The sequence below is a fragment of the Corvus moneduloides genome, chromosome 5, assembly GCF_009650955.1.
Source record: "Corvus moneduloides isolate bCorMon1 chromosome 5, bCorMon1.pri, whole genome shotgun sequence".
In the NCBI taxonomy this organism is placed as follows: Eukaryota; Metazoa; Chordata; class Aves; order Passeriformes; family Corvidae; genus Corvus; species Corvus moneduloides.
The window spans coordinates 1582311-1608347 of NC_045480.1; the positions used below are offsets into that span (position 1 = coordinate 1582311).

General features: G+C 62.8%; 1 protein-coding gene across 3 annotated transcripts in view; it reads right to left on the reverse strand.

Annotated features, from left to right (window-relative positions):
• Positions 1 to 3423: 3423 nt before the first annotated feature.
• Positions 3424 to 26037, reverse strand: part of LOC116444337 (transcription factor COE4-like) — a 28360-nt gene continuing 5746 nt past the window's right edge. Inside the window, exons 3-17 of one of the 3 annotated variants that reach the window (XM_032109653.1) lie at positions 24218 to 24374; positions 20880 to 20943; positions 20729 to 20784; positions 20440 to 20513; positions 19495 to 19563; positions 13322 to 13403; positions 11568 to 11685; positions 10442 to 10575; positions 10222 to 10348; positions 8979 to 9067; positions 7929 to 7994; positions 6028 to 6169; positions 5370 to 5549; positions 4445 to 4633; positions 3424 to 3592 (exon numbers count right to left, since the gene is read on the reverse strand). In XM_032109653.1, coding sequence (XP_031965544.1) covers positions 3522 to 3592; positions 4445 to 4633; positions 5370 to 5549; positions 6028 to 6169; positions 7929 to 7994; positions 8979 to 9067; positions 10222 to 10348; positions 10442 to 10575; positions 11568 to 11685; positions 13322 to 13403; positions 19495 to 19563; positions 20440 to 20513; positions 20729 to 20784; positions 20880 to 20943; positions 24218 to 24374 — 1618 coding nt within the window. In that variant the 3' untranslated portion in view covers positions 3424 to 3521. The remainder of the gene's footprint in view (positions 3593 to 4444; positions 4634 to 5369; positions 5550 to 6027; positions 6170 to 7928; positions 7995 to 8978; positions 9068 to 10221; positions 10349 to 10441; positions 10576 to 11567; positions 11686 to 13321; positions 13404 to 19494; positions 19564 to 20439; positions 20514 to 20728; positions 20785 to 20879; positions 20944 to 24217; positions 24375 to 26037) is intronic. The other 2 variants (XM_032109655.1, XM_032109654.1) reach the window with 2 other exon arrangements.

Genomic DNA, 26037 nt, shown 5'->3' on the forward strand with positions numbered 1-26037 from the left:
CCAGGGTGTCCCCAACACCTGGGCGCGACCCTGTCCCCCCGTGTGCCACCTGCGTGTCCCCAATAGCCAGGGGTGTCCCCAAGAGCCACCAGGGTGTCCCAACACCGGTGTTGTGTGCATGTCCCCTCATGTGCCACCTGCGTGTCCCCAAGAGTCACCAGGATGTCCCCAAGTGCCACCAGGGTGTCCCCAACGCTGGTGTTGTGTGCGTGTCCCCTCGTGTGCCACCTGCGTGTCCCCAAGTGCCACCAGGGTGCCCCCAACACCTGGGCGCGACCCTGTCCCCCCGTGTGCCACCTGCGTGTCCCCAACAGCCGGGGATGTCCCCAAGTGCCACCTGCGTGTCCCCAAGAGCCACCAGGATGTCCCCAAGTGCCACCAGGATGTCCCCAAGAGCCACCAGGATGCCCCCAAAAGCCGGGGGTGTCCCCAAGTGCAACCTGCGTGTCCCCAACAGCCACCAGGATGTCCCCAACACCTGGGTGCAACCCTGTCCCCTCATGTGCCACCTGCGTGTCCCCAATAGCCAGGGGTGTCCCCAAGAGCCACCAGGGTGTCCCAACACCGGTGTTGTGTGCATGTCCCCTCGTGTGCCACCTGCGTGTCCCCAAGAGCCACCAGGATGTCCCCAAGAGCCACCAGGGTGTCCCCAGTGCTGGTGTTGTGTGCGTGTCCCCTCGTGTGCCACCTGCGTGTCCCCAAGTGCCACCTGCGTGTCCCCAAGAGCCACCAGGGTGTCCCCAGTGCTGGTGTTGTGTGCGTGTCCCCTCACGTGCCACCTGCGTGTCCCCAAGAGCCACCAGGGTGTCCCCAACACCTGGGCGCGATCCTGTCCCCCCGTGTGCCACCTGCGTGTCCCCAACCCCTGGGTGTGTCCCCACGGCCTGTGCCACGTGCGTGTCCCCACCATAAGTGTCCCCATGCCACCTGTGTCCCCCCACACCTGATGGGACGCGTGCCACATGTCCCCAACACCCGTGAGTGTCCCCAGGGCATGTGCCACGTGTGTCCCCCACCACCTGTCCCCACAGCGAGTGCCACACGCGTGTCCCCGTGTCCCATCCGTGTGTCCCCAACACCTGAGACCGTCCCCGCCACCGGTGCCACGTGCGTGTCCCCACCACGTGTCCCCAACCCCTGTGAGTGTCCCCATGGCATGTGCCACCTGGGAGTGTCCCCACCACCTATAAATGTCCCCACCAGCCGTGCCACATCTGTGTCCCCACCACCCGAGTGTCCCCATGACGCGTGCCACCTGTGTCCCCACCACCTGTGGCTGTCCCCACCAGCGCTCCCAGTCTACCCCCGCGTGCTCGCGGTGCCACCACCCCCGGCTGGTCACGGTGTCACCCCCATTCCCCACGGGGGTCACGCGGTGTCCCCAACCGCGCTGCCAGCCCCGTGTCGCTGCTCGCTGTCCCCGCCCCGTGTCGCCACCCCCGTGACAGTGCCAGCTGTGCCACCCCCCCCGCGCTGGCACCGCCGCCTCCTCCTCATTAACCTTTCTTGATTAACGCAATTAACTCCCGCTCCTCCTGCGCTCATCCCGGCGCGCGGGGGCGGGGGGGAGGTGACAAGAGGTGACACCGCAGCTGGAGGGGACCGGGGGTGGCCTCTGTGGGGTGGGGGGGAGTGGACACGACTGGGGCGGCTCCCGGGGGTCGCGCCCGGAGCATTCCCGGGATTCCAGCGCTGCGAAGGAGCCGGGGGTGGCGGTGGGGACATCACGGCTTTGTCCCCAAGGGGTGGGGACAGCGGGGTGACAGCGGTGTCACCACGCCGGGGGTGACAAAGCCTCGGGAGTCGCAGCTTTTCCACGAGGTCTTTAATTCCCATGGGAGCTCCCCGGCCACGCCCCGCGCCACCTCCGCCAGGGGGGACATTGTCCCCAAGGGTCACCCACCCCCCCCAGAGCCGGAGGGGGGACACGCGGTGACACTGAGAGGGGACAGACACGGAGGGGAGGGACACGGGCCACCCCCGAGGGGGGAAAAGGGGGAATGGTGGGAATTTTTCCCGTTTTATGTACAAAATTCCCGGCTGGGAGAGGGGACAGGGACATCCAGGGACCTCCAGGGACATCCCCCCCACCCCACGGTGGCCTGGGGTCAAAATAATTCTGCTAATTAACATTGATAATAATGGCGATAATTAATGGCAGGGGACAGGGACTGCAGTGTCCCCAAGGGCCCAGGTGGCACCGGGATCCTGATCCTGGATGGGCAGAGATCCGGGATCTGGGAATTGCAGGGATCCGGGTTCTGGAATGGGATTCTGGAATTGCAGGTGAGGCTCCAGATGTGGAATTAGGGAGAGAGCCGGGAAGGGTGGGGGGAGCCAGGTCCTGTCCTGGGGTATCCATCCTATCCTGGAATATCCATCCCAGCCGGAACATCAATCCTGTCTAGGGGTATCCATCCATCCATCCATCCATCCATCCATCCATGGATCCATCTATCCATCCATCCATGGATCCATCAATCCCTCCATCCATCCCTCCATCCATGGATCCATCAATCCCTCCATCCATCCCTCCATCCATGGATCCATCTATCCATCCATCCATGGATCCATCCACCCATCCATCCATCCCTCCATCCCTGGATCCATCCATGGATCCACCCATCCCTCCATCCATCCATCCCATTCCACATCATCCCACCTGCCCAGGCTCATCCATGTTTTCCTTCTACATCCCTCTAAATTGTCGATATCCATCTTGCTCCAGAAAATCCGTCCCATCTGGAATATCCCACCCACCTGGAGCATCCATCCTATTCCAAAGCATCCATCCCATCCTGGAGCACCCATCCTACCTTGGATCATCCATCCCATCCAAGATCATCCATCCTTTTCCAGAGCTTCCATCCCACCTTGGATCATCCATCCCACCTGGATCTTCCATCTCATCTGGATCTTCCATTCTATTCCAGAGCTTCCATCCCACCTGGATCATCCATCCCACCTGGATCTTCCATCCTATTCCAGAGCTTCCATCCCACCTTGGATCATCCATCCCACCTTGGATCATCCATCCCACCTTGGATCATCCATCCTTTTCCAGAGCTTCCATCCCACCTTGGATCTTCCATCCTTTTCCAGAGCTTCCATCCCACCTTGGATCATCCATCCCACCCTGGACCATCCTTCCCACCTTGGATCATCCCCTCTATCCCAGATCATCCATCTCACTTGGACCATTCCTCCTCCCATCCTGGCACCTCCATCCTGCGCCCTCCGCTGCCCCCATTCCCGGCTCTCTCCTCCTCTTCCTGAGGCCAAACCCGGGAATTTTGGCTCATTCCAGGATTTCCCCAACTCCCCCCTCAGCCAGGCTGGGCCGGGGTCACCCAGGGTGGGGACATCGCGGGGCTGGGTCCCCTCATCCCATTCCGTGTGGCGGCTCCAGCGCCATCCCAGCTCCGAGGGGTGGGCACAGGGGACAGGGATGTCCCCAGTCCGTGTCCCCGCTGCTGTCCCAGTGGGATGGGGGGTGCGGAGCCCCTCCGGATATTCCATCCTTAGGAATAGGCCAATCCCTGGAGCGGCCGAGCCGGAGCGTGGAATTTGTCCGAGTCCTCGAAAGCCGGGTCTGGGCAGGGCAGGGACAGCATCAGCCAGGGGACACTGGGGACACTGGGGGACAGGGGTGAGGGTGGCATGGGACAACCCCATGGGCATAACACGGGTATGGATACCAGGCAGGGGGTGTGGTGACACTGGGGACACGCCATGGGGCAGGGGGGACTCGGGGTGGGCGTCGGGGTCACTGGTGACTTTGGGAACACTGGGGACACGAGGGGTCAGGGACAACGGTGGCCCAACCATGTCCATGGTCAGGACATTGGGCAGGTAGCAGGATCACAGTGACACCGAGGTCCTTCTGGAGTAGGGGCACAGAGGAGTGGCCATTGGGGACATTGGGGGACCTTTGGGGACACTGGGGACCTTTGGGGACCTTGGGGACACTGGGAGAGAGGGACAAGGGTGCCACAGGGCCCATGTACAGGACATCAGGCAGTACCAGGAGTGACACCGGGGACCCTCCATGGCGCACGAGCCACCCGGGGCTGGGTGTCAGGGACCTTGGGGACCTTGGGGACACTGGGGACACGAGGGGTCAGGGACGAGGGTGACCCAACCATGTCCATGGTCAGGACATTGGGCAGGTAGTGGGATCACAGTGACACCGAGGTCCTTCTGGGGTAGGGGCACACAGGAGTGGCCATTGGGGACACTGGGGACCTTTGGGGACCTTGGGGACACTGGGGACACGAGGGGTCAGGGACAAGGGTGACCCAACCATGTCCATGGTCAGGACACCGGGCAGGTACTGGGATCACAGTGACACCGAGGTCCCTCCATGGGGCAGAGGCCACTCAGGGCTGGGTGTTGGAGACCTTGGGGACCTTGGTGGCCCTGGTGGCCTTGGGGACAGTCTCACCTTGCAGGGCGCTGGCGCAGGGCGGGGGGGAGCCCGGTGGCCGCAGCACGGGGGCGAAGGCGCTCTTCTGCTTCACGGCCGAGATCATCGTCACCGGCGAGAAGGAGAAGCCACCAGGTGGGGTGGCCGCGCCAGGACCCGAGGTGACAGTGACCGACGAGGTGCCCAGCGGGGGACTGGCAGGCAGGACTGCGGGGACACCGCGCACGGCTCGGGGACGGGACAGGGGACACCGCGCAGGGACGGGATGGGGACGGGGACAAGGAGAGAGGCAGGAAAAGGGACAAGGATGGGGCCGGGACAGGGACGGGGACGGGGAAGGGGACGGGGACGGGGCAGGACAGGACTGGGACAGGGAAGGGGACAGGGAAGGGGACAGGACAGGGACAAGGATGGGGACAGGGATGGGGACAGGGCCAGGACAGAGACAAGGACAGGACTGGGACAGGGATGGGGACAGGGACAGGGCTGTCCCACCTCAGCTGGCCATGTCCCCGCTCCCTCTCTTGCCCTCAGTGATGGTTTTGGGGACCCCCAGGGCTCCCACAACGACTTTTGGGACCCCCTGGGACCACCCATGACTTCAGGAACCCCCCAGGGGTGTCACATGACTTTGGGGACCCGCAGGAACCCCACAATGGCTTTGGGGGACCCCTTGGGCGCTCCCGTGACTTTGGGGACTCCCAGGGACCCCGCAATGGCTTTGGGGACCCCTTAGGACCCTCCCATGATTTCGGGGACACCCCAGGGTTGTCACATGGCTTTGGGGACCTCCCCAGGAACCCCACAATGACTTTGGGGACCCCCCCCAGGTTTGGCTTACGGCTTTGGGACACTCTGGGCTTGGCCTATGACTTCAGGAACCCCCCAGGAACCCCACAACGACTTTGGGGATCCCCCAGGACCCCCCCTTGGTGTCACTCACTGGCGTAGGGGGAGGTGGCCGTGGAGCCGCTCAGGAAGCTCGGGGGGGACCCGGGGACGCCCAGCCCGGCCATGGTGGCCCCACCGAAGCCGCCGGTAGCCCCGGCGAAGCCTGGCTGGGGGGCCGAGCCCGGGGGGCCGAACCCTCGCGCCGGGGGGGACCCGGGGCTGCGCGAGAACCCTGCGGGGACAGCGACACGGTGGCGTCACCTGGGGAGGGGACAGAGACTCTCCGGACCCCCCTCCCCCCTCCCCCCCGAGGCCACCGCGCATCTTTTTGGGAGCCCTGAGGGGACAGCGACACGGTGGCACCACCTGCGGAGGGGACAAAGACTCTCTGGAACCACCCCCCCCCGAGGCCACCGCGAGGCCACCGCGCATCTTTTTGGGAGCCCTGAGGGGACAGCGACAGGTGGCACCGACCGGAGAGGGGACAGAGACCACCCCCGCCACCCCGAGGCCACCGCGCACTTTGGTCCCAGCCCTGCGGGGACAGCGACACGGTGGCATCACTTGGGAAGGGGACACGGTGCCCCCGGGGTCACCGCGCGTCTTACGGGGTGGGAGCCCTGAGGGGACAGGGACAGGTGGCACCGCCCAGCCAGGCCACAAAGGCCACCCCGAGGCCACCCCGAGGCCACCGCGAGGCCACCGCGCACCTTGCTCGGAGCCCTGCGGGGAGTCGCCCATGGCGAGGCCGAGCTGTCCCCCGCCGAAGGAGGGGACAGTGACATGCGCGGGGGCCCTGGGGACACTGTAGAGCGCCTCGGCCACATCGGCCGCCCGCTTCAGCAGCACGTCCTGGGGACACGGCGGCGTCACCGAGCGGGGTGGCACCGCTTGGTGGCACCTCTGGGTGGCACCCGGCCGTGGCACCCACCGGCGTCACCCTCCAGGAGAGAGTCGCCTCACAGTGCCAGCCCTCGGTGTCACCCCACAGCGTCACCCCTTGGTGTCACCCTTCAGTGTCACCTCTCAGGGCCACCCTGCAGTGGCACTCCCCAGTGTCACCCCACAGTGTCACCCCTCGGTGTCAACCCACAGTGTCAACCCACAGCGTCACCCCTCGGTGTCACTCTTCGGTGTCGTCCCACGGAGTCACCCCTCGGTGTCACCCTTCAGTGTCACCTCTCAGGGCCACCCTGCAGTGGCACTCCCCAGTGTCACCCCACAGTGTCACCCCTCCATGGTGCCCCACAGTGTCACTTCTCAGTGTCACCCCTTGATGCCACCTCACAGTGTCACCCCAAAGTGTCACCCTCCAGCACAGCGTCACCCTTCAGTGTCACCCTTCAGTGTCACCCTTCCGTGTCACCCTCCAGCACAGCATCACTCTTCAGTGTCACCCTCCAGGACAGTATCACCCCTCAGTGCCACCCCTCAGTGTCACCCTCCAGCACCGCATCACCCTTCAGTGTCACCCCTCGGTGCCACCCCTCAGTGTCACCCTCCAGCACCGCATCACCCTTCAGTGTCACCCCTCAGTGTCACCCCTCAGTGTCGCCCTCCAGCACAGCATCACCCTTCAGTGTCACCCCTCGGTGTCACCCCTCGGTGTCACCCCACAGAGTAACCCCTTGGTGCCACCCTTCAGTGTCACCCACTGGCATCACCCTCCAGCACTGTGTCACCCCTCGATGTCACCCCTCAGTGTCATCCCACAGAGCAACCCCTTGGTGCCACCCTTCAGTGTCACCTCTCAGTGTCACCCACCGGCATCACCCTCCATCACGGTGTCACCCCTCAGTGCCATCCCACAGAGTAACCCCTTGGGGTCACCCTAAAGTGTCACCTCTCAGTGCCACCCCTCAACGGTGCCCCACAGTGTCACATCTTGGTGTCACCCCACAGTGTCACCCTCAGCATGACCCCACAGTGCCACCCCTCAGTGCCACCCTTCAATGTCACCTCACGGTGTCACCCTTCAGTGTCACCCCACCACCTGGGGTGACCCCGGGATGGGCCGGGAGTGTCTGGGACTGTCCCAGCTCGTGTCACCTCCCGGGGCACCCATGGGCCCTTGGGTCCCCAGATGTGCCAGGGCTGGGAGTGGGGTGGGGGACAGGGACCCTCCAGATGTGGCAGGGGGGACCCGAGGGGGTTCCCAGGGTGGGGATCCCAAGGGGGTCCTGGGGGGAATTGAGGGTGGTCCCGGGGGGATTCTGGGGGTGCTGTGAGGGACTGGGGGGTCCTGGGGTGGGGGGGTCACAGGGGTGTCCCAGGGTGGGGGGTCCAGAAGGGCCCCAGGGTGTCCCCAGGGGTCCCAGGGGGTCCCGGGGGTGTCCCAGGATGGGAGGTCCCAGAGGGTCCTGGGGGAAACTGGGGGGGGACGGGGGGGTCCCAGGGAGGTTCCAGAGGGGTCCCAAGGGGATCCCAGGGGACGGGGGGGATGAGGGGGGGTTATCCCAGGGTGAGGGGTCCCGAAGGGAACTGCGGGGGGGGGGGGGTCCCAGGGGCGTCCCAGAGTGGGGGATCCCAGTGGGTCCCAGTGGGTGACTGGGGGAGCGTTATCCCAGGGTGGGGGGTCCCCGAGGGGTCCCAGGAAGGGGGTCCTGCAGACCTGGTTGCTGTGGGGGACCCCATAAAGCGCCTCCACCAGGTCGGCCGCGCGCTTCAGCAGCACCTCCTGGGGACAGGGAGGGGCCAGAAGGGTCAGGGGGGAGTGCACCCCTAGCCCACCCCCCATGACCACCCCATGACCCCCCACAGCCACCCCATGTCCCCCCATTCTGTGTCCCCAATGACCCCCCCGTGTCCCCAGCCCCCCATGACCACCCCATGTCCCCCCATTCTGTGTCCCCAATGACCCCCGGTGTCCCCAGCCCCCCATGACCACCCCATGTCCCCCCATTCTGTGTCCCCAATGACCCCCCCGTGTCCCCAGCCCCCCATGACCACCCCATGTCCCCCCATTCTGTGTCCCCAATGACCCCCCGGTGTCCCCAGCCCCCCATGACCACCCCATGTCCCCCCATTCTGTGTCCCCAATGCCCCCCCCGTGTCCCCAGCCCCCCATGACCACCCCATGTCCCCCCATTCTGTGTCCCCAATGACCCCCGGTGTCCCCAGCCCCCCATGACCACCCCATGTCCCCCCATTCTGTGTCCCCAATGCCCCCCCCCGTGTCCCCAGCCCCCCATGACCACCCCATGTCCCCCCATTCTGTGTCCCCAATGACCCCCCGGTGTCCCCAGCCCCCCATGACCACCCCATGTCCCCCCATTCTGTGTCCCCAATGCCCCCCCCGTGTCCCCAGCCCCCCATGACCACCCCATGTCCCCCCATTCTGTGTCCCCAATGACCCCCCCGTGTCCCCAGCCCCCCATGACCACCCCATGTCCCTCCATTCTGTGTCCCCAATGATGTCCCCGTGTCCCCCCTGTGTCCCCAACTCCCCTGTGGCCACCCCATGTCCCCCATGGTCACCCCCCATTGTGTCCCCAATGCCCCCCTGTGTCCCCAACCCTCACCGCCCCCCAACCCTCCCTGCCCCAAACTCTGCCAGACCCGGGGGACACAAAACTGTCACCCCCTCCCTGTCCTTTGCTCCCTGGGATGTCCCTGTCCCCTGGCTGTGTCACCACATCCCAGGGGTGTCCCTGTCCCCTACCTTGGGCAGGCGCTCGGGGTCCCCGGGGTGCCGCGGGATCACCTTCTGCAGCCGCTGGAACCCGTAATCGATGGTGGGCTCGTTCAGGGCTGGGGACAGGGGACACCGACGGGTCACTGTCACCGGGGCTGGGTCATTGGCCCCTTCCCGGGGGCCAGGACATTGTCCCAAGGGGCCGGGTCACTGTCCCGGGTGTCTGTGTCACTGTCACAGGGATCTGTGTCCCCATCCCACGAGTCCGTGTCACAGTCCCAGGTGCTTCCATCCCAATCCCAGGTGCCTCCATCCCAATCTCAGGTGCCTCCATCCCAATCCCAAAACGTTTTATCCCAATTCCAGGGCTCTCCATCCCAATCCCAGGTCTCTCCATCCCATTTCCAGGTCTCTCCATCCCAATCCCCAAAGTCCCCATCCCAATGTCCCCATCCCAACCCCAATGTCCTCCATTCCCCATCCTGCAGTCCTCATCCCCATCCCAATGTTCCCACCCCAATCCCAGTATCTCCATCCCAATGTCCCCATCCTGATATCCCCATTCCAACCCCAATGTCCCCATTCCGATGTCCCCACTCCAATCCCGATGTCCCATCCCAATGTCCCCACCCCAATCCCAATATCCCCATCCCGATATCCCCATCCCAACCCCAGTGTCCCCATCCCCATCCTGATGTCCCTTCCCCAATTCCAATGTCTCCATCCTGATGTCCCCATCCCAAGATCCCCATCCCAACCCCAATGTCCCCATCCCCATCCTGATATCCCCATCCCAACCCCAATGTCCCCATCCTGATGTCCCAACCCCAATCCCAGTGTCCCCATCCCGATGTCGCCATCCCAATGTCCCCACCCCAATCCCAATGCCTCCATCCCGATGGCCCCATCCCAATGTCCCTGATCCCGATGCCCCCATCCTGATCCCAGTGTCCCCACCCCAATCCCGATGTCCCCAATCCTGATGTCCCCAATCCCGATGTTCTCAATCCCGATGTCCCCACTCCGATGTCCCCAATCCCAATGTCCCCACCCTACTGTCCCCATCCCAATGTCCCCACCCCAATGTCCCCACCCCAATGTCCCCATTCCGATGCCCCCACCCCGATCCCAATGCCTCCATCCCAATGTCCCCAATCCTGATGTCCCCAATCCCGATGTCCCCACCCTGACGTCCCCAATCCTGATGTCCCCAATCCCGATGTCCCCTCCCCGATCCCAATGCCTCCATCCCGATGTCCCCACCCCTCACCGGTGTAGACGAAGCGTCCGGGGGCGCCCTTGCAGAAGTGCTTGGCCTTGTAGGACAATGTCACCTCCACAACCCCCGGGATGTGGCGGGGGGGGGTCTGCACGCGGATGGCGTGGGGGGTGATGAGCTGCGGGGGGGGACACGGCCTCAGCCCGGCCCGCGGTGTCCCCAGGCTGTCCCCAAGCTGTCCCCGGGCCACCCCCAGGCCCCGTCCCCGTACCTCGCTCCACACCAGGACGGTGCCGAAGAGCACCTGGAGGCCATCGAAAAAGTTGTCCCCGATGACGATGACGGTGGCACCGCCCGTGGTCCAGCCCTCGCTGGGGCTGATGGCCTTGATGCAGGGGGTGGCTGCTGGAGGGGACAGGGACAGCGATGGTGGGGACGGGGACAGTGATGGTGGGGACGGGGAGGGGTGGGGGGGACAGTGACAGCGATGGTGGGGACATGGAGGGGTGGGGGGGTTGGGGAGATGGGCAAAGAGGGGACAGGCATGGGGACACAAGGACACGAATGGGGACACGGGGACAGGCGTGGGGACACAAGGACAGGCATGGGGACATGGGGACATGGGCATGGATTAGGACAGGCAGGGGGGACACAGGGAATGGACAGGGATGGGGACAGACACAGGTGGCCGTGGACACACAGACACGGATTGGGACACACAGGTGGCCACAGGGACATGGGGACATGGATAGGGACAGGCATGGGGTCACAGGGACATGGATTGGGACAGACATGGGGACATGGACGGGGACATGGACAGGGGACACGGGGATGTGGACAGGGATGGGGACAGACAGACATGGATGGGGACAAATACAGGTGGCCACAGGGACATGGACACATAAGTGGCCACAGGGACATGGCTGGGGACAGACACACGGACACAGATGGGGACAACCACAGGTGGCCACAGGGACATGGCTGGGGACAGACACACGGACACAGATGGGGACAACCACAGGTGGCCACGTGGACATGGCTGGTGACAGACCCGTGTGACCACGGTGACAAGGATGGGGACAAACAGAGGTACCCACGGACACCCACCCACGGACGGACACGGACATTGGGGACAGCAGGGTGGGCTCACAGGGGTCACCCAAGGGGTGCCAGGCCACGCTGGGGGGGTCCTAACAAATGTCCCCACCATGTCCCCAACATGTCCTCAGATGGCCACGGTGACACAGATGGGGAGGTGCCCATGGACACCCAACCATGGACAGGCACGGACACTTGGGGACAGCAGGATGGGGACACAGGGGTCACCCTAGGGGTGCCAGGCCACGCTTGGGGAGTCCCAACACACGTCCCAAAGATGTCCCCAGATGTCCCCTGACCTTCGGAGGGGTCGAGGCGCCGGGCACGCCGGCCATGCTTGGAGTTGTTGTGGACGAACATGTTGTCGGACACGGCCAGCACGTGGCCGTCCACGTGCACCGTGGTGGACACCACAACCTGCAGGGGACAAGGGACACGGTCACCCGCGCTGTCCCCTGCCCTGGCACAGGGGTGTCCCCTCCTCGTCACAGCCGTGTCACACCATGGCGGGGCTGTGAGTGGGGTCCCCGTGGTGTCCCCAAGGTGTCCCCTCCTCGTCACAGCCGTGTCACACCATGGCGGGGCTGTGAGTGGGGTCCCTGTGGTGTCCCCGTGGTGTCGCCTCCTCGTCACAGCCGTGTCACACCATGGCGGGGCTGTGAGTGGGGTCCCCGTGGTGTCCCCGTGGTGTCCCCTCCCTGTCACAGCCGTGTCACACCATGGCGGGGCTGTGAGTGGGGTCCCTGTGGTGTCCCCGTGGTGTCCCCTCCTCGTCACAGCCGTGTCACACCATGGCGGGGCTGTGAGTGGGGTCCCCGTGGTGTCCCCAAGGTGTCCCCTCCTCGTCACAGCCGTGTCACACCATGGCGGGGCTGTGAGTGGGGTCCCCGTGGTGTCCCCCTGGTGTCCCCCCTCACCTGGGGTCTCCAGCCCCCCCCCAAGGGGACCTCCAGATTGCCAAAGTCCCTCCTAGGACACCCCAAACCCTCCTTAGGGCCACCTCCGTGTCCCCAAGTTTGCCACAGGGACCCCCCAGACCCCCAGGTTCCCCCTTGGGACCACCCCAAGTTCCCCCAGGGGACCCCAAACCCCCTTAGGGTCACTCCAGGTTCCCCCCAGACCCCCAAGTTCCCCCCAGGGACTCCCAGAGATCCCACCAGGGAACCCCTCCCAGCCCCTCCAGGAGACCCCAAACCCCCCTGAGGCCCCCTCGGGGCCACCTCAAGTCTCCTCAGGGGACCCCAAACCCCCTTTAAGGCCAGCCCCAGCCCCACCAGGAGACCCCAAACCCCCCTTAGGGCCACCCCCAGCCCCTCCAGGAGACACCAAATCCTCCTGGGACCCCCTCAAGGACCCCCCCAGCCTCCCCAGACGACCCCAAACCCCCTTTTAGGGACCACCCAGCCCCTCCAGCAGACCCCAAACCCCCTCGGGCCACCCCAACCCCACCCCAGCCCCCCAGGGGACCCCAAACACCCCTTAGGATCATCCCCAGCCCCCCAAACGACCCCAAACCCCTTTGGGACTACTCCCATCCCTTCCAGCAGCCCCCAACCCCCTTTTAGAACCACCCCAACCCCCCCCATCCCCTAAAAGGGAACTCCCCCCCCCCCCATCCCCGTCCCCCCCTAATCCCACAAACCCCCCCCCCCTTTTTTTCCCCGCCGCGCCGATGCCTCGATGCAAATGGGGTCGTTAATCACCGAAATGTCATAATTAACATCTCGTTACCGAGCCCTGATGAACCTCGGGAGGGGGGGGCCAGGACCCAGCTGCGACCAGGAAAGGGGGGAGGGGGCGAAGAGATTTTTGGGGTTTTCGGGGCGGATTTGGGTTTTTTTCTTTTTTTATAGGGCGGCGGGAATTTTTTTAGGGTGGTGGTGAATTTTAGCATTTTCAAAGGGGTCGAGGGGAATCGGGGACTCGATTCCCCCCCATTTGGGGGGGAATCGAGTCCCCGATTCCCCTCGACCCCTTTGGGAAATCTTTTGGGGTTGCCCACACCCCTTTTAGGATCCCCTCCACCCCTCTTCTTGATGTCCCCAAGTGTCACCTGGAAGCGCCGCATGTCCCGCGGGTTCCCGGCGTTTTTCAGGCAGTTCTGGTTGCACTTGAGGAAAAACTTGAGGAAAAACCTGGGATTGGGGGAAAAAAAAAGGGGGGGGGGGACGACAAAAGTGTCACCAGTGTCCCCATCCCGATGTCCCGTTCCATCCCTGTCCCGCTGTCCCTGCCCCCATCCTTGTCCCCATCACGCTGTCCCTGTCCCCATCCCGGTGTCCCCATCCCAATATCCCATCCTGTCCCCACCCCATCCTGTCCCACCTTGTCCCCATCCTTCTGTCCCACTTTGGCCCCATCCCAATGTCCCATTCTGTCCCCATCCCAATGTCCCCGTCCTGTTCCTGTCCACTGTCCCCATCCCACTGTCCCCATCCCAATGTCCCATTCTGTTCCCATCCCAATGTCCCCATCCTGTTCCTGTCCACTGTCCCCATCCCACTGTCCCTATCCCATTGTCCCCGTCCTGTTCCTGTCCGCTGTCCCCATCCCAATGTCCCATTCTGTCCCCATCCCAATGTCCCTGTCCTGTTCCTGTCCACTGTCCCCATCCCACTGTCCCCATCCCACTGTCCTATTCTGTCCCCATTCTGCTCTCCCATCTTGTCCTCATCCCTCTGTCCCCTCCTGTCCCATCTCTCTGTCCCACTTTGTCCCCATCCCAATGTCCTGCTCTGTCCCCATCCCACTGTCCCCAACCCAGTGTCCCATTCTGCCCCTATCCCGTTGTCCCCGTCCTGTCCCCATCCCGGTGTCCCCATCCTTCTGTTCCCTCCTGTCGCCATCCCACTGTCCCACCCCATCCCCATCTCTCTGTCCTGCTCTGTCCCCATCCCACTGTCCCACCTTGTCCCTATCCCACTGTCCCCATCCCAGTATCCCATTCTGTCCCCATTCTGCTGTCCCATCTTGTCCCCATCCCTCTGTCCTCTCCTGTCCCATCCCTCTGTCCTGCTCTGTCCCCACCCCGTCCCTATCCTGTTGTCCCCCTTCCAATGTCCCCATCCTGTCCCCACCCCATCCTCTCCCCCCTTGTCCCCATCCCACTGTCCCTGTCCCCATCCCAGTATCCAATTCTGTCCCAATCCCACTGCCCCATCCCATTCTGCTGTCCCCATCCCATTGTGCCACCCTGTCCCCATCCCACTCTCCCCATCCCAGTCCTGTCTCATCCCATCCCGGTGTCCTTCCCTGTCCCCATCCCAGTCCCATCCCATCCCAGTGTCCCCATCCCAGTCCCATCCCATCCCAGTGTCCCTCCCTGACCCCATCCCAGTCCCATCCCATCCCAGTGTCCCATTCTGTCCCCATCCCATCCCGGTGTCCCTCCCTGTCCCCATCCCAGTGTCCCATTCTGTCCCCATCCCAGTCCCATCCCATCCCAGTGTCCCTCCCTGTCCCCATCCCAGTGTCCCCATCCCAGTGTCCCATTCTGTCCCCATCCCAGTGTCCCCATCCCAGTGTCCCATTCTGTCTCCATCCCAGTCCCATCCCATCCCAGTGTCCCTCCCTGTCCCCATCCCGCTGAGGGTGGCACTGGGACACCCCTGGGAACATCGGGATCCTCGGGCCCATCCCTGGGGGTCACATGGGGTTTGGGGACACCCCGGGGACCCCGATGGGGGTCACCCCCCGGTCAGGCTGGGGGGACACGGAGGGGGTGCCAGGGAACGGGGATCCCACAAAAAGGGGGATCCCAAGCAAAAGAGATCCCACAAAAAGGAGGTCCCAGAAAAAGGGGATCCCATGGAAAAGGGGTCTCAGGGAATGGGGATCCCACAAAAAGGGGATCCCATGGCATGAGGGTCTCCTCATGGAAAGGGGATCCCAGAAAAAGGGGATCCCATGGAAAAGGGGTCTCAGGGAATGGGGATTCCACAAAAAGGGGATTCCAGGGATCCGACAAAAAAGGGATTACATGAAAAGAGGGCCCTACAAAAAGGAGGAACAGGGAACACGGATCCCACAAAAAGGGGATCCCAGGGAAAGGTGGTCCCAGAAGAGGAGGGTCCCAGAAAAAGGGGATCCCTTGGAAAAGGGGTCCGACAGGAAGGGGTTTCCAGGGAAAGTTGGTCCTATAGGGATCCCATGGATGAAGGATCCCACAAAAAGGGGATCCCACAAAAAGGGGATCCCATGGAGTTGGGATCACATTGAAGGAGGGTCCCATGAAGGGGGGATCCCATGGAAAGGGGATCTCATGGAAAAGGGGATCCCACAGAAAGGAGATCCCACAGTGTGGGGGTCCCATGGAATGGGGATCCCATGGAAAATAAGTCCCACAAAAAGGGGCTCCCACGGATGAGGGGGTCCCACAGAAAGGGGTTTCCCATGGAAAAGGGGGAATCCCCCAAAAAGCAGATCCCATGGAAAGGGGTACCACGGAGGGAGGGGCCACAGGGAAAGAGGATCCCATGGAATGCGGGTCCCACAGTGAGGGGCTACCCATGGAAAGGCGGATCCCAAAAAAAAGGTGGATCCCAAGGAAATGGGGATCCCACAAAACAAGGGCTCTCATTTAGAGGATCCCATGGAAAAGGAATTCCAGGGAAAAAGGATCTCACACTGAGGGGGTCCTGACCCCACAGAAAGGGGGTCCCACCCTATGGGACAATACAGGAAAAGGGGCGGATCCCCATTCCTCCCATTCCCATCATTCCATTCCCACCCCACGGGCGGCAATCAGGGCAAGGAAGGAGCTGGAAAACGCCCGGAAAACGCACAGAAAATGCTGGAAAACGCCTGGAAAACGCACAGAAAATGCTGGAAAACACCCAGAAAACACCCGGAAAACATGGAAAATGGCTGGAAAACAACTGGAAAACACCCAGAAAATGGCTGGGAAATACCCAGAGAACACCCGGAAAACACTGGGAAATGGCTGGAAAACAACTGGAAAGCATCCGGAAAACGCCCGGAAAAGGGCCAAAAAATGCCTGGACAATGCCGGAAAACACCTGGAAAACACTGGAAAACGCCTGGAAAAAGCTGGAAAACGCCCGGAAAATGCCTGGAAACACCTGGAAAACACTGGAAAACACTGGAAAACGCCTGGAAAACGCCCAGGAAAAGCTGGAAAACACCCGGAAAACGCTGGAAAACAACTGGAAAATGGCTGGGAAACGCCTGGAAAATAGCCGGAAAACAGCCGGAAAATGGCTGGAAAACGCTTGGAAAATGCCCAGAAAAGGGCCAGAAAATGCCTGGAAAACGCCGGAAAACACCTGGAAAACACTGGAAAACAACTGGAAAACACTGGAAAACAACTGGAAAACGCCTGGAAAACAACTGGAAAATACCCGGAAAAAGCCCGGAAAACAACTGGAAAACGCTCGGAAAAGGGCCAGAAAATGCCGGAAAACACCTGGAAAACACTGGAAAACGCCTGGAAAATTCCCGGAAAACGCTCCCACCATTCCTGGGCCAGCGCGCCCTGGGGGGATTCCCCAAATCCCAAAAAACACCCCCCAAATCCCCCCCAAATCCCCCAAATCCCGATCCCATCTTGGGGGGTGGCGGGGGGGGGAGGGCTGGGGCTGAACCCCCGCGAGTTAAAAATACGGGGCCGGCGCATTAATTAGCATCGCTAATTACCATTGAATATGCAAATGCCCGGCGCCGCTGCCGAGCACCTTCTGCTCGCGGCGCATAAATTTGAATACGCAATTTGCATAATCGTGGCTAATTAATGAGAAGCGTCAATTTTCGCTGCCGGGTAATTTGATTAACGCCGCGAGAGGGGCACTTAGCGCGCTCTCAAACCAGCGGGGCTGGCCCGGGGGGGGACACGGGGGGGACCGGGGGACGGGGCGGGAGGGGGAAGGGACACGCCTGGCCCTGCGTGACCCCCCGAAAGGGCTGGGGATACCCCAAAAAGGGCTGGGGATTGGGGACAAGAGACTGGGGACACGTCCGGAACTCGGTGACACCCCAAAAGGCATGGGGGACACCCCAAAGGTTCTGGGATGGGGACGTGTCTGGCACTGGGTGACACCCCAAAAGTTCTGGGAGTGGGGACGTGTCTGGCACTCAGTGACACCCCAAAAGGCATGGGGGACACCCCAAAAGTTCTGGGATGGGGACGTGTCTGGCACTGGGTGACACCCCAAAAGTTCTGGGATGGGGACGTGTCTGGCACTGGGTGACACCCCAAAAGGCATGGGTGACACCCCAAAGGTTCTGGGATGGGGACGTGTCTGGCACTGGGTGGCACCCCAAAAGTTCTGTGGATAGGGACAGGGAGACTAGGGACGTGTCTGGCACTGGGTGACACCCCAAAGGTTCTGGGATGGGGACGTGTCTGGCACTGGGTGGCACCCCAAAAGGCATGGGTGACACCCCAAAAGTTCTGGGGATGGGGACAGGGAGATTGGGGACGTGTCTGGCACTGGGTGACACCCCAAAAGGCATGGGGGACACCCCAAAAGTTCTAGGAGTGGGGACGTGTCTGGCACTCAGTGACACCCCAAAAGGCATGGGTGACACCCCAAAGGTTCTGGGATGGGGACGTGTCTGGCACTGGGTGGCACCCCAAAAGTTCTGGGGATAGGGAGACTGGGGACACGTCCGGAACTCGGTGACACCCCAAAAGGCATGGAGGACACCCCAAAAGTTCTGGGAGTGGGGAGAGGGGGATTGGGGACGTGTCTGGCACTGGGTGACACCCCAAAAGTTCTGGGAGTGGGGACGTGTCTGGCACTGAGTGACACCCCAAAAGTTCTGTGGATAGGGACAGGGAGACTGGGGACGTGTCTGGCACTGGGTGACACCCCAAAAGTTCTGGGAGTGGGGACGTGTCTGGCACTGAGTGACACCCCAAAAGTTCTGGGGATGGGGACAGGGAGATTGGGGACACCCCAGAAGTCTTGGGGCTGTTGGGGGGGACAGGTTGGGGACACTCCTGGGACTGGGTGACACCCCCAGAAGTCCTGGGTGATCCCCCTCCAAAAGCCTTGGGAGTGGGGGGATTGGGGACACCCCAAAAGTCCTGAGAATAGGGATATGGGACTGGAAACACACCTTGGGTGACCCCCCAAAAGTCGTGGGAATGGGGACAGGGGACTGGGGACACCCCAAAAGCCCTGGGACTGGGGAGAGGGGGTTTGGGGACACGCCTGGCCCTGCGGGACCCCCTGAAAGGGATGGGAGTGGGGGGACAGGTTGGGGGCACCCCAAAAGCCCTGGGAATAGGGGGGACAGGTTGGGGACACGCCTGGAACTGGGTGACCCCAAGAAAGCCTTCAGTGACACCCCGAAAGCCCTGGGAGTGAGGACAGGGGATTGGGGCCACCCCAAAAGTCCTGGGGCAGGTTGGGGGACACGCCTGGAACTGAGTGACCCCCCAAAAAAATTCTGGGGATGGGGGGGACAGGTTGGGGACACCCCAAAAGGCCTGGGGCAGGGGAGGGGGGGATTGGGGACACCCCAGAAGTCTTGGGGGTGGGGGAGACACTCCTGGGACTGGGTGACACCCCAAAAGTCCTGGGAATGGGGACAGGGGATTTGGGACACCCCAAAAGCCCTTGGGAGCAGGTTGGGAACACCCCAAAAGTCCTGGGGATGGGGGGGACACGTTGGGGACACACCTGGCCCTCAGTGACACCCAGGAAGCCCTGGGACTGGAGGGGACACAGGGACATTTGGGGACATTTGGGGACATTAGGGACACTGCCACCAGCCGCCGGGATGTCACCTCCCAGGGGGACACCAGTCCCGGGGGGTTGGGGGGGTCACAGGACCTTCCCCCCGAGCACCCCAAAAGTGCCACCGTGGGGACAGCCCCAGGACACCTGCGGGACACGGGGACAGTGGCAGTGACAAGGGCACCGCGGTCCTGACACCCCCGGGCTTGGTGGCACCAGCGAGGTGACACCGGGACAGGCAGGAGGGGACAGGGACAGAGGGACCTCGGTGGCCTCAAGGATGGGGACACGGCCACCCCCGGGATGTCCCCAACGCGCTGGTGCCACCCCCATTACCGGTGTGACCCACGGGGACATCTGTCACCCCCCCTGGGGACACCCGGAGCTCCTGCGCTGTCCCCTGCATCGCGTTCCCAAACTTGGGGACACCCCCGGTGGCTGCCACCCCTCCAGGTCCCTGTGAGGTGTCGGGAGTCCCCTGATGTCCCCCGATGTCCCCCGATGTCCCCAGTGTCCCCAGCACCTGTCGATGATGACGGGGTCCGAGGGCGTCTCGTTGCGGTTCCCGCAGCTCTTCTTGTCACAGCAGCGGCTGGACACGGGGACAGGAGGGGACATCAGGGGACAGCGAGGGCTGAGGGACCCCCAAGGTCCTCATATCCCACCCTCGGACCCCCCCCCGTCACTCAGGGGTGGGGACAGAGGGGACACCAGGACAGGGACACTGCAGGGGGGACACTCGGGGGTGTCACGTTTCCACCCCCTTATGGGGTTGGGGACAGATTTGGGGGTCCTGTGGGGCTCCTTGTCACCCTCGGGTGGCTCTGAAGGGGTTGGGGACCGATCCCTGTCACCTTTGGGTGGCTCTGGAGGGGGTGGGGACCGATCCCTGTCACCTTTGGGTGGCTCTGGAGGGGGTGGGGACCGATCTCTGTCACCCCGGCTGGCTCCGTGTCACCTCCGGGTGGCTCTGAAGGGGTTGGGGACCGATCCCTGTCACCTCCGGGTGGCTCTGAAGGGGGTGGGGACCGATCTCTGTCACCCTCAGGTGGCTCCATGTCACCTCCGGGTGGCTCTGAAGGGGTTGGGGACTGATCTCTGTCACCCTCAGGTGGCTCCGTGTCACCTCCGGGTGGCTCTGAAGGGGTTGGGGACCGATCCCTGTCACCTCCGGGTGGCTCTGAAGGGGGTGGGGACCGATCTCTGTCACCTCTGGGTGGCTCCATGTCACCCTCGGGTGGCTCTGAAGGGGTTGGGGACCGACCCCTGTCACCCCGGGTGGCTCTGAAGGGGTTGAGGACCCACCCCTGTCACTCGGGGGGTGGCCTGTCCCCTTGTCGTGGTGGCTCCCGGGGTTAATTAGTGGCGCTCTCTGAGCTCATTAATTAGCACCGGCTCGGTGACCAAGAGCGAGCACTAAAGGGACCTTGGGGACACCCCTGTCACCCCCCGGGTGTCCCCAACCCACCTGCACATGATCTCGTGGGTCAGCAGCACCCGGCACATCTCGGGGTTCTTGTCCTGCCCCTCGTAAATGATGGCCTGGAGGGGACACCGAGGGGACAGCGGCGACACCGGGGTGGCACCGGGATGGCACCGGGATGGCACCCGCCATCCGCCCAGAGCAGGTGACACCGCGGCCAGAGGTGGCCACAGTGACATCCAGATGTTCCCCGAGTAGGGTAAGGGGGATTTGGGGGATCTATGGGAGATTTGAGGCATTTGGGGAATTTATGGGGGATTTGGGGTCTCGGTACCTGCTTGGACATGGAGTCAATGAGGCGCACGTACAAATCCTGCTCGGTCCGGAGCCCTGCGGGGACACCGGGGGGGGGTCACCCCGTTTGTCACCTCCCCCTGGGGACACCCCAAAACCCCCCAAAAGCCACCCAAAACCCCCGCACGCACCGTTGCTGTAGAGCAGCTGCAGCCGGTAGTGGATCCCATTGTTGGTTTTCTCCCCGTTCTGCTCCTTGGGGTGGGGGGCAAAATTAACGGGGAGGGGTCAGTTGGTCACTGCATGTCCCCTCTGCACCCTCCTGGTCACTCTGCACCCCCCTGGTCACTCCATGTCCCTCCATGTCCCCTCTGCACCCTCCTGGTCACTCCATGTCCCCTCTGCACCCTCCTGGTCACTCCATGTCCCTCCACGCTCTCCTGGTCACTCCATGTCCTCTCCAAACCCCCCTGGTCACTCCATGTCCCCTCCGCACCTTCCTGGTCACTCCATGTCCCCTCCGCACCCTCCTGGTCACTCCATGTCCCCTCTGCACTCTCCTGGTCACTCCATGTCCCTCCAAACCCCCCTGGTCACTCCATGTCCCCTCCGCACCTTCCTGGTCACTCTATGTCCCTCCAAACCCCCCTGGTCACTCCATGTCCCCTCCGCACCTTCCTGGTCACTCCATGTCCCCTCTGCACCCTCCTGGTCACTCCATGTCCCCTCCGCACCCTCCTGGTCACTCCATGTCCCCTCTGCATCCTCCTGGTCACTCCATGTCCCCTCTGTACCCTCCTGGTCACTCTGCACTCTCCTGGTCACTCCATGTCCCTCCATGTCCCCTCTGCACCCTCCTGGTCACTCCATGTACCCTCCGCACCTTCCTGGTCACTCCCTGTCCCCTCTGCACCCTCCTGGTCACTCTGCACCCTCCTGGTCACTCCATGTCCCTCCAAACCCCCCTGGTCACTCCATGTCCCCTCTGCACCCTCCTGGTCACTCCATGTCCCCTCTGCACCCTCCTGGTCACTCCCTGCCCCCTCCAAACCCTCCTGGTCACTCCCTGGTCACTCCACACCCTCCTGGTCACTCCATGTCCCCTCTGCACCCTCCTGGTCACTCCATGTCCCTCCACGCTCTCCTGGTCACTCCATGTCCTCTCCAAACCCCCCTGGTCACTCCATGTCCCCTCCGCACCTTCCTGGTCACTCCATGTCCCCTCCGCACCCTCCTGGTCACTCCATGTCCCCTCTGCACTCTCCTGGTCACTCCCTGTCCCCTCCACACCCCCCTGGTCACTCCATGTCCCCTCCGCACCTTCCTGGTCACTCCATGTCCCCTCTGCACCCTCCTGGTCACTCCATGTCCCCTCTGCATCCTCCTGGTCACTCCATGTCCCCTCTGTACCCTCCTGGTCACTCTGCACTCTCCTGGTCACTCCATGTCCCTCCATGTCCCCTCTGCACCCTCCTGGTCACTCCATGTACCCTCCGCACCTTCCTGGTCACTCCCTGTCCCCTCTGCACCCTCCTGGTCACTCTGCACCCTCCTGGTCACTCCATGTCCCTCCAAACCCTCCTGGTCACTCCATGTCCCTCCAAACCCCCCTGGTCACTCCATGTCCCCTCTGCACCCTCCTGGTCACTCCATGTCCCCTCCACGCTCTCCTGGTCACTCCCTGCCCCCTCCAAACCCTCCTGGTCACTCCCTGGTCACTCCACACCCTCCTGGTCACTCCATGTCCCCTCCGCACCTTCCTGGTCACTCCATGTCCCTCCACGCTCTCCTGGTCACTCCATGTCCTCTCCAAACCCTCCTGGTCACTCCATGTCCCCTCTGCACTCTCCTGGTCACTCCTTGTCCCCTCCAAACCCTCCTAGTCACTCCCTGTCCCCTCTGCACCCCCCTGGTCACTCCCTGTCCCCTCCGCACCCTCCTGGTCACTCCATGTCCCCTCTGCACCCTCCTGGTCACTCCATGTCCCCCCACACCCTCCTGGTCACTCCATGTCCCCTCTGTACCCTCCTGGTCACTCCATGTCCCCTCCGCACCTTCCTGGTCACTCCATGTCCCCTCTGCATCCTCCTGGTCACTCCATGTCCCCTCTGTACCCTCCTGGTCACTCTGCACTCTCCTGGTCACTCCATGTCCCTCCATGTCCCCTCTGCACCCTCCTGGTCACTCCATGTACCCTCCGCACCTTCCTGGTCACTCCCTGTCCCCTCTGCACCCTCCTGGTCACTCTGCACCCTCCTGGTCACTCCATGTCCCTCCAAACCCTCCTGGTCACTCCATGTCCCTCCAAACCCCCCTGGTCACTCCATGTCCCCTCCACGCTCTCCTGGTCACTCCCTGCCCCCTCCAAACCCTCCTGGTCACTCCCTGGTCACTCCACACCCTCCTGGTCACTCCATGTCCCCTCTGCACCTTCCTGGTCACTCCATGTCCCTCCACGCTCTCCTGGTCACTCCATGTCCTCTCCAAACCCTCCTGGTCACTCCATGTCCCCTCTGCACTCTCCTGGTCACTCCTTGTCCCCTCCAAACCCTCCTGGTCACTCCCTGTCCCCTCTGCACCCCCCTGGTCACTCTCTGTCCCCTCCGCACCCTCCTGGTCACTCCATGTCCCCTCTGCACCCTCCTGGTCACTCCATGTCCCCCCACACCCTCCTGGTCACTCCATGTCCCCTCTGCACCCTCCTGGTCACTCCCTGCCCCCTCCAAACCCTCTTGGTCACTCCCTGGTCACTCCACACCCTCCTGGTCACTCCGCACCCTCCTGGTCACTCCCTGGTCACTCCACACCCTCCTGGTCACTCCCACCCCATGTGGCCACTCCGGCCTCTCATGAGATGAGCTGGGGCCACTCTCCGGCCTCAGCCACGGCCCCAGAGGGGTTTTGGGTCTATTCGGGGTTTTTGGGGGGTTTTTTCGGGGGGATTGGAGGGTTTTGGGGTGTTTTTGGGGGTTCGAGGGGTTTTTTTGGGAGGTTTTATGGGGGTTTTGACAGTTTTTTTAGGGGAAGGTTGGGTGGTTCTTTGGGGTTTTTTGGGGAGTTTTGGGGGGGTATTTTGGGGGGTTTTAAGTTTTGGGGGGGATTTTTGGGGGGGGTTCAGGTTTTTTTGTGGGGGTTATGGGGTCTTTTTGGGGGGGTTTTATGGGTGAATTGGGGGTTTTATTTTGTTTCTGGGTTTTTTGGGGGGAGCTTTGGGGGGTTATTTGGGATATTTTTGGGCGGCTTTGGGGGTTATTTGGGGGTTTTGGGGGGGCGGGTTTTGAGGGTTTTTTTCAGGGACATTGGGGGGATTTTTGGAGGGCTTTGGAGGTTTTGTGGAGGCTTTTTTGGGAAGTTTTGGAGGTCTTGGGGAGTTGGGTTTTTTGGGCATTTTCTTGGGTTTTTTGGGGGGTGTTTTTTGATTTTTTGGGTTTTTTCGGGGGTGGGTATTGGGGTTTCTTTTGGGGTTTTTTGGGGGGGGTTTTTTGGGGAGTTAGGGAGAGGTTTTGGGGGGCTTTTTGGGGGCGCTCACCCGCTCCTTCTCCACGAAGTCGATGAAGCAGGTGCGCTCCACCTCCACGGGCTGGCCCTGCCGGTCGTACATGGCCAGCACGAAGTGGAAGAAGTTGGACTTGCGCAGGTTGGCCGGCGGCTGCTTCTCGAAGTGAGCCCGGGCCAGCGACACCCCGCTGAAACAGGGCCACGGCATGTGGGGGGGACGGCCAGGACAGCGGGACACCCCAAAACCCAGCACCGCATCCCAGGGAACCCCAAAACCCAGCACCCGGATCCACATCCCCGAAAACCGCAGTCCTGGGGATCCCCGGCACCAGGAACCTCGAGCACCCCATCCTGGGGACCCCCAGTGTCCCAGGATATCCAGAACCCCATTCCCAGCACCCCATTACCAGGAACCCCAGAAGCGCCTCCATGGGACACCAGCACCCCATCCCAGAGACCCCAATCCCTGAGAACCCCAGTTCTGGGGATCTCCAGCTCCAGGACCCCCAGCACCAGGACCCCCAGAACCTCCTCCATGGGGCATTGCCACCCCCAGCTCCTCCATGGGGATCCGAGAACCCCAGTCCTGGGGACCCCCAGCACCCCAGAACTGGGAATCCCATCACGGGGGCCCCCAGTACCGGGACACGCAGAACCTCACCCCAGCACCCCATTATCAGGAACCCCAAAACCTCCTCCGTGGGACACCAGCACCCCAAACCCCCAGCTCCCCATCCCTGAGAACCCCAGTCCCAGGGACCCCCCCAATGCCCCATCCTGGGGAACCCCCAGCTTCAGGTACCCCCAGAATCCCGGCACGGGGAACCCCCAGCGCCCCATCCCCAGGATGCCCATCCTCGAGAATCCCAGTCCCAGGGATCCCCAGTACTGGGGTGGGACACTGGGAAATCCCATCCTGGGGACCCCTCAGCACCCCATTGCCAGGAACCTCCTCCATGGGACACCGGCACCCCGAGAACCCCATTCCCGGGAACCCCCAGAAGCCCATCCCAGGCACCCCTCGCACCCCATTCCCAGGAACCCCAGAACCTCCTCCATAGGACACCCCAGTACTGGGACCCCCAGCACCACCTCCACGGGACTTCTCCTCAGCACCAGCACCCCCAGCACCCCAGAACCCAATCCCAGCACCCCATTACCAAGACCCGCAGCACCCCAGTACTGGGACACCCAAAAACTCTACAGCGGGACCCCCAGAACCCCAATACTGGGAGACCCAGAACCTCAGCACTGGGACACCCAAAAACTCAGCACCGGCACCCCCCAGCACCCCATCCCAGGAACCCCCAGTTCCGGGACCCCCAGAACCCAATTTGGGGACTCCCAGCACGAGGACACCTGGAAATTCAGCACCAGGACCCCAGCACCCCATGACCAGGAACCCCAGAACCTCCTCCATGGGACATCAGTACCCCATCCGGGGGACCTCAAACACCCCATCCTGGGGACCCCCAGCACCCCAATACTGGGACATCCAGAAACCCAGCACCAGGAACCCCAGGATCCCATCCTGGGCACCCTCAGCACCCCAGTACTGAGAACCCCAGAACCTCCTCTATGGGACACCAGTACTGCATCCCGGGAACCCTCAGCACCCCAGTACAGGGACCCCTGTAAATTCAGCACTGGGACCCCCAAAACTTCCTCCATAGGACCTCTCGGCACCCCTTTCCAAGACCCCAAACACCCCATCCCAGGGACCTCCAGCACCCCAATACTGGGACATCCAGAAACCCAGCACCAGGAACCCCAGGATCCCCAGCACCGCGACACCCAGAACCTCATCCCCAGCACCCCAATACCAGGAACCCCAGAACCTCCTCCATGGGA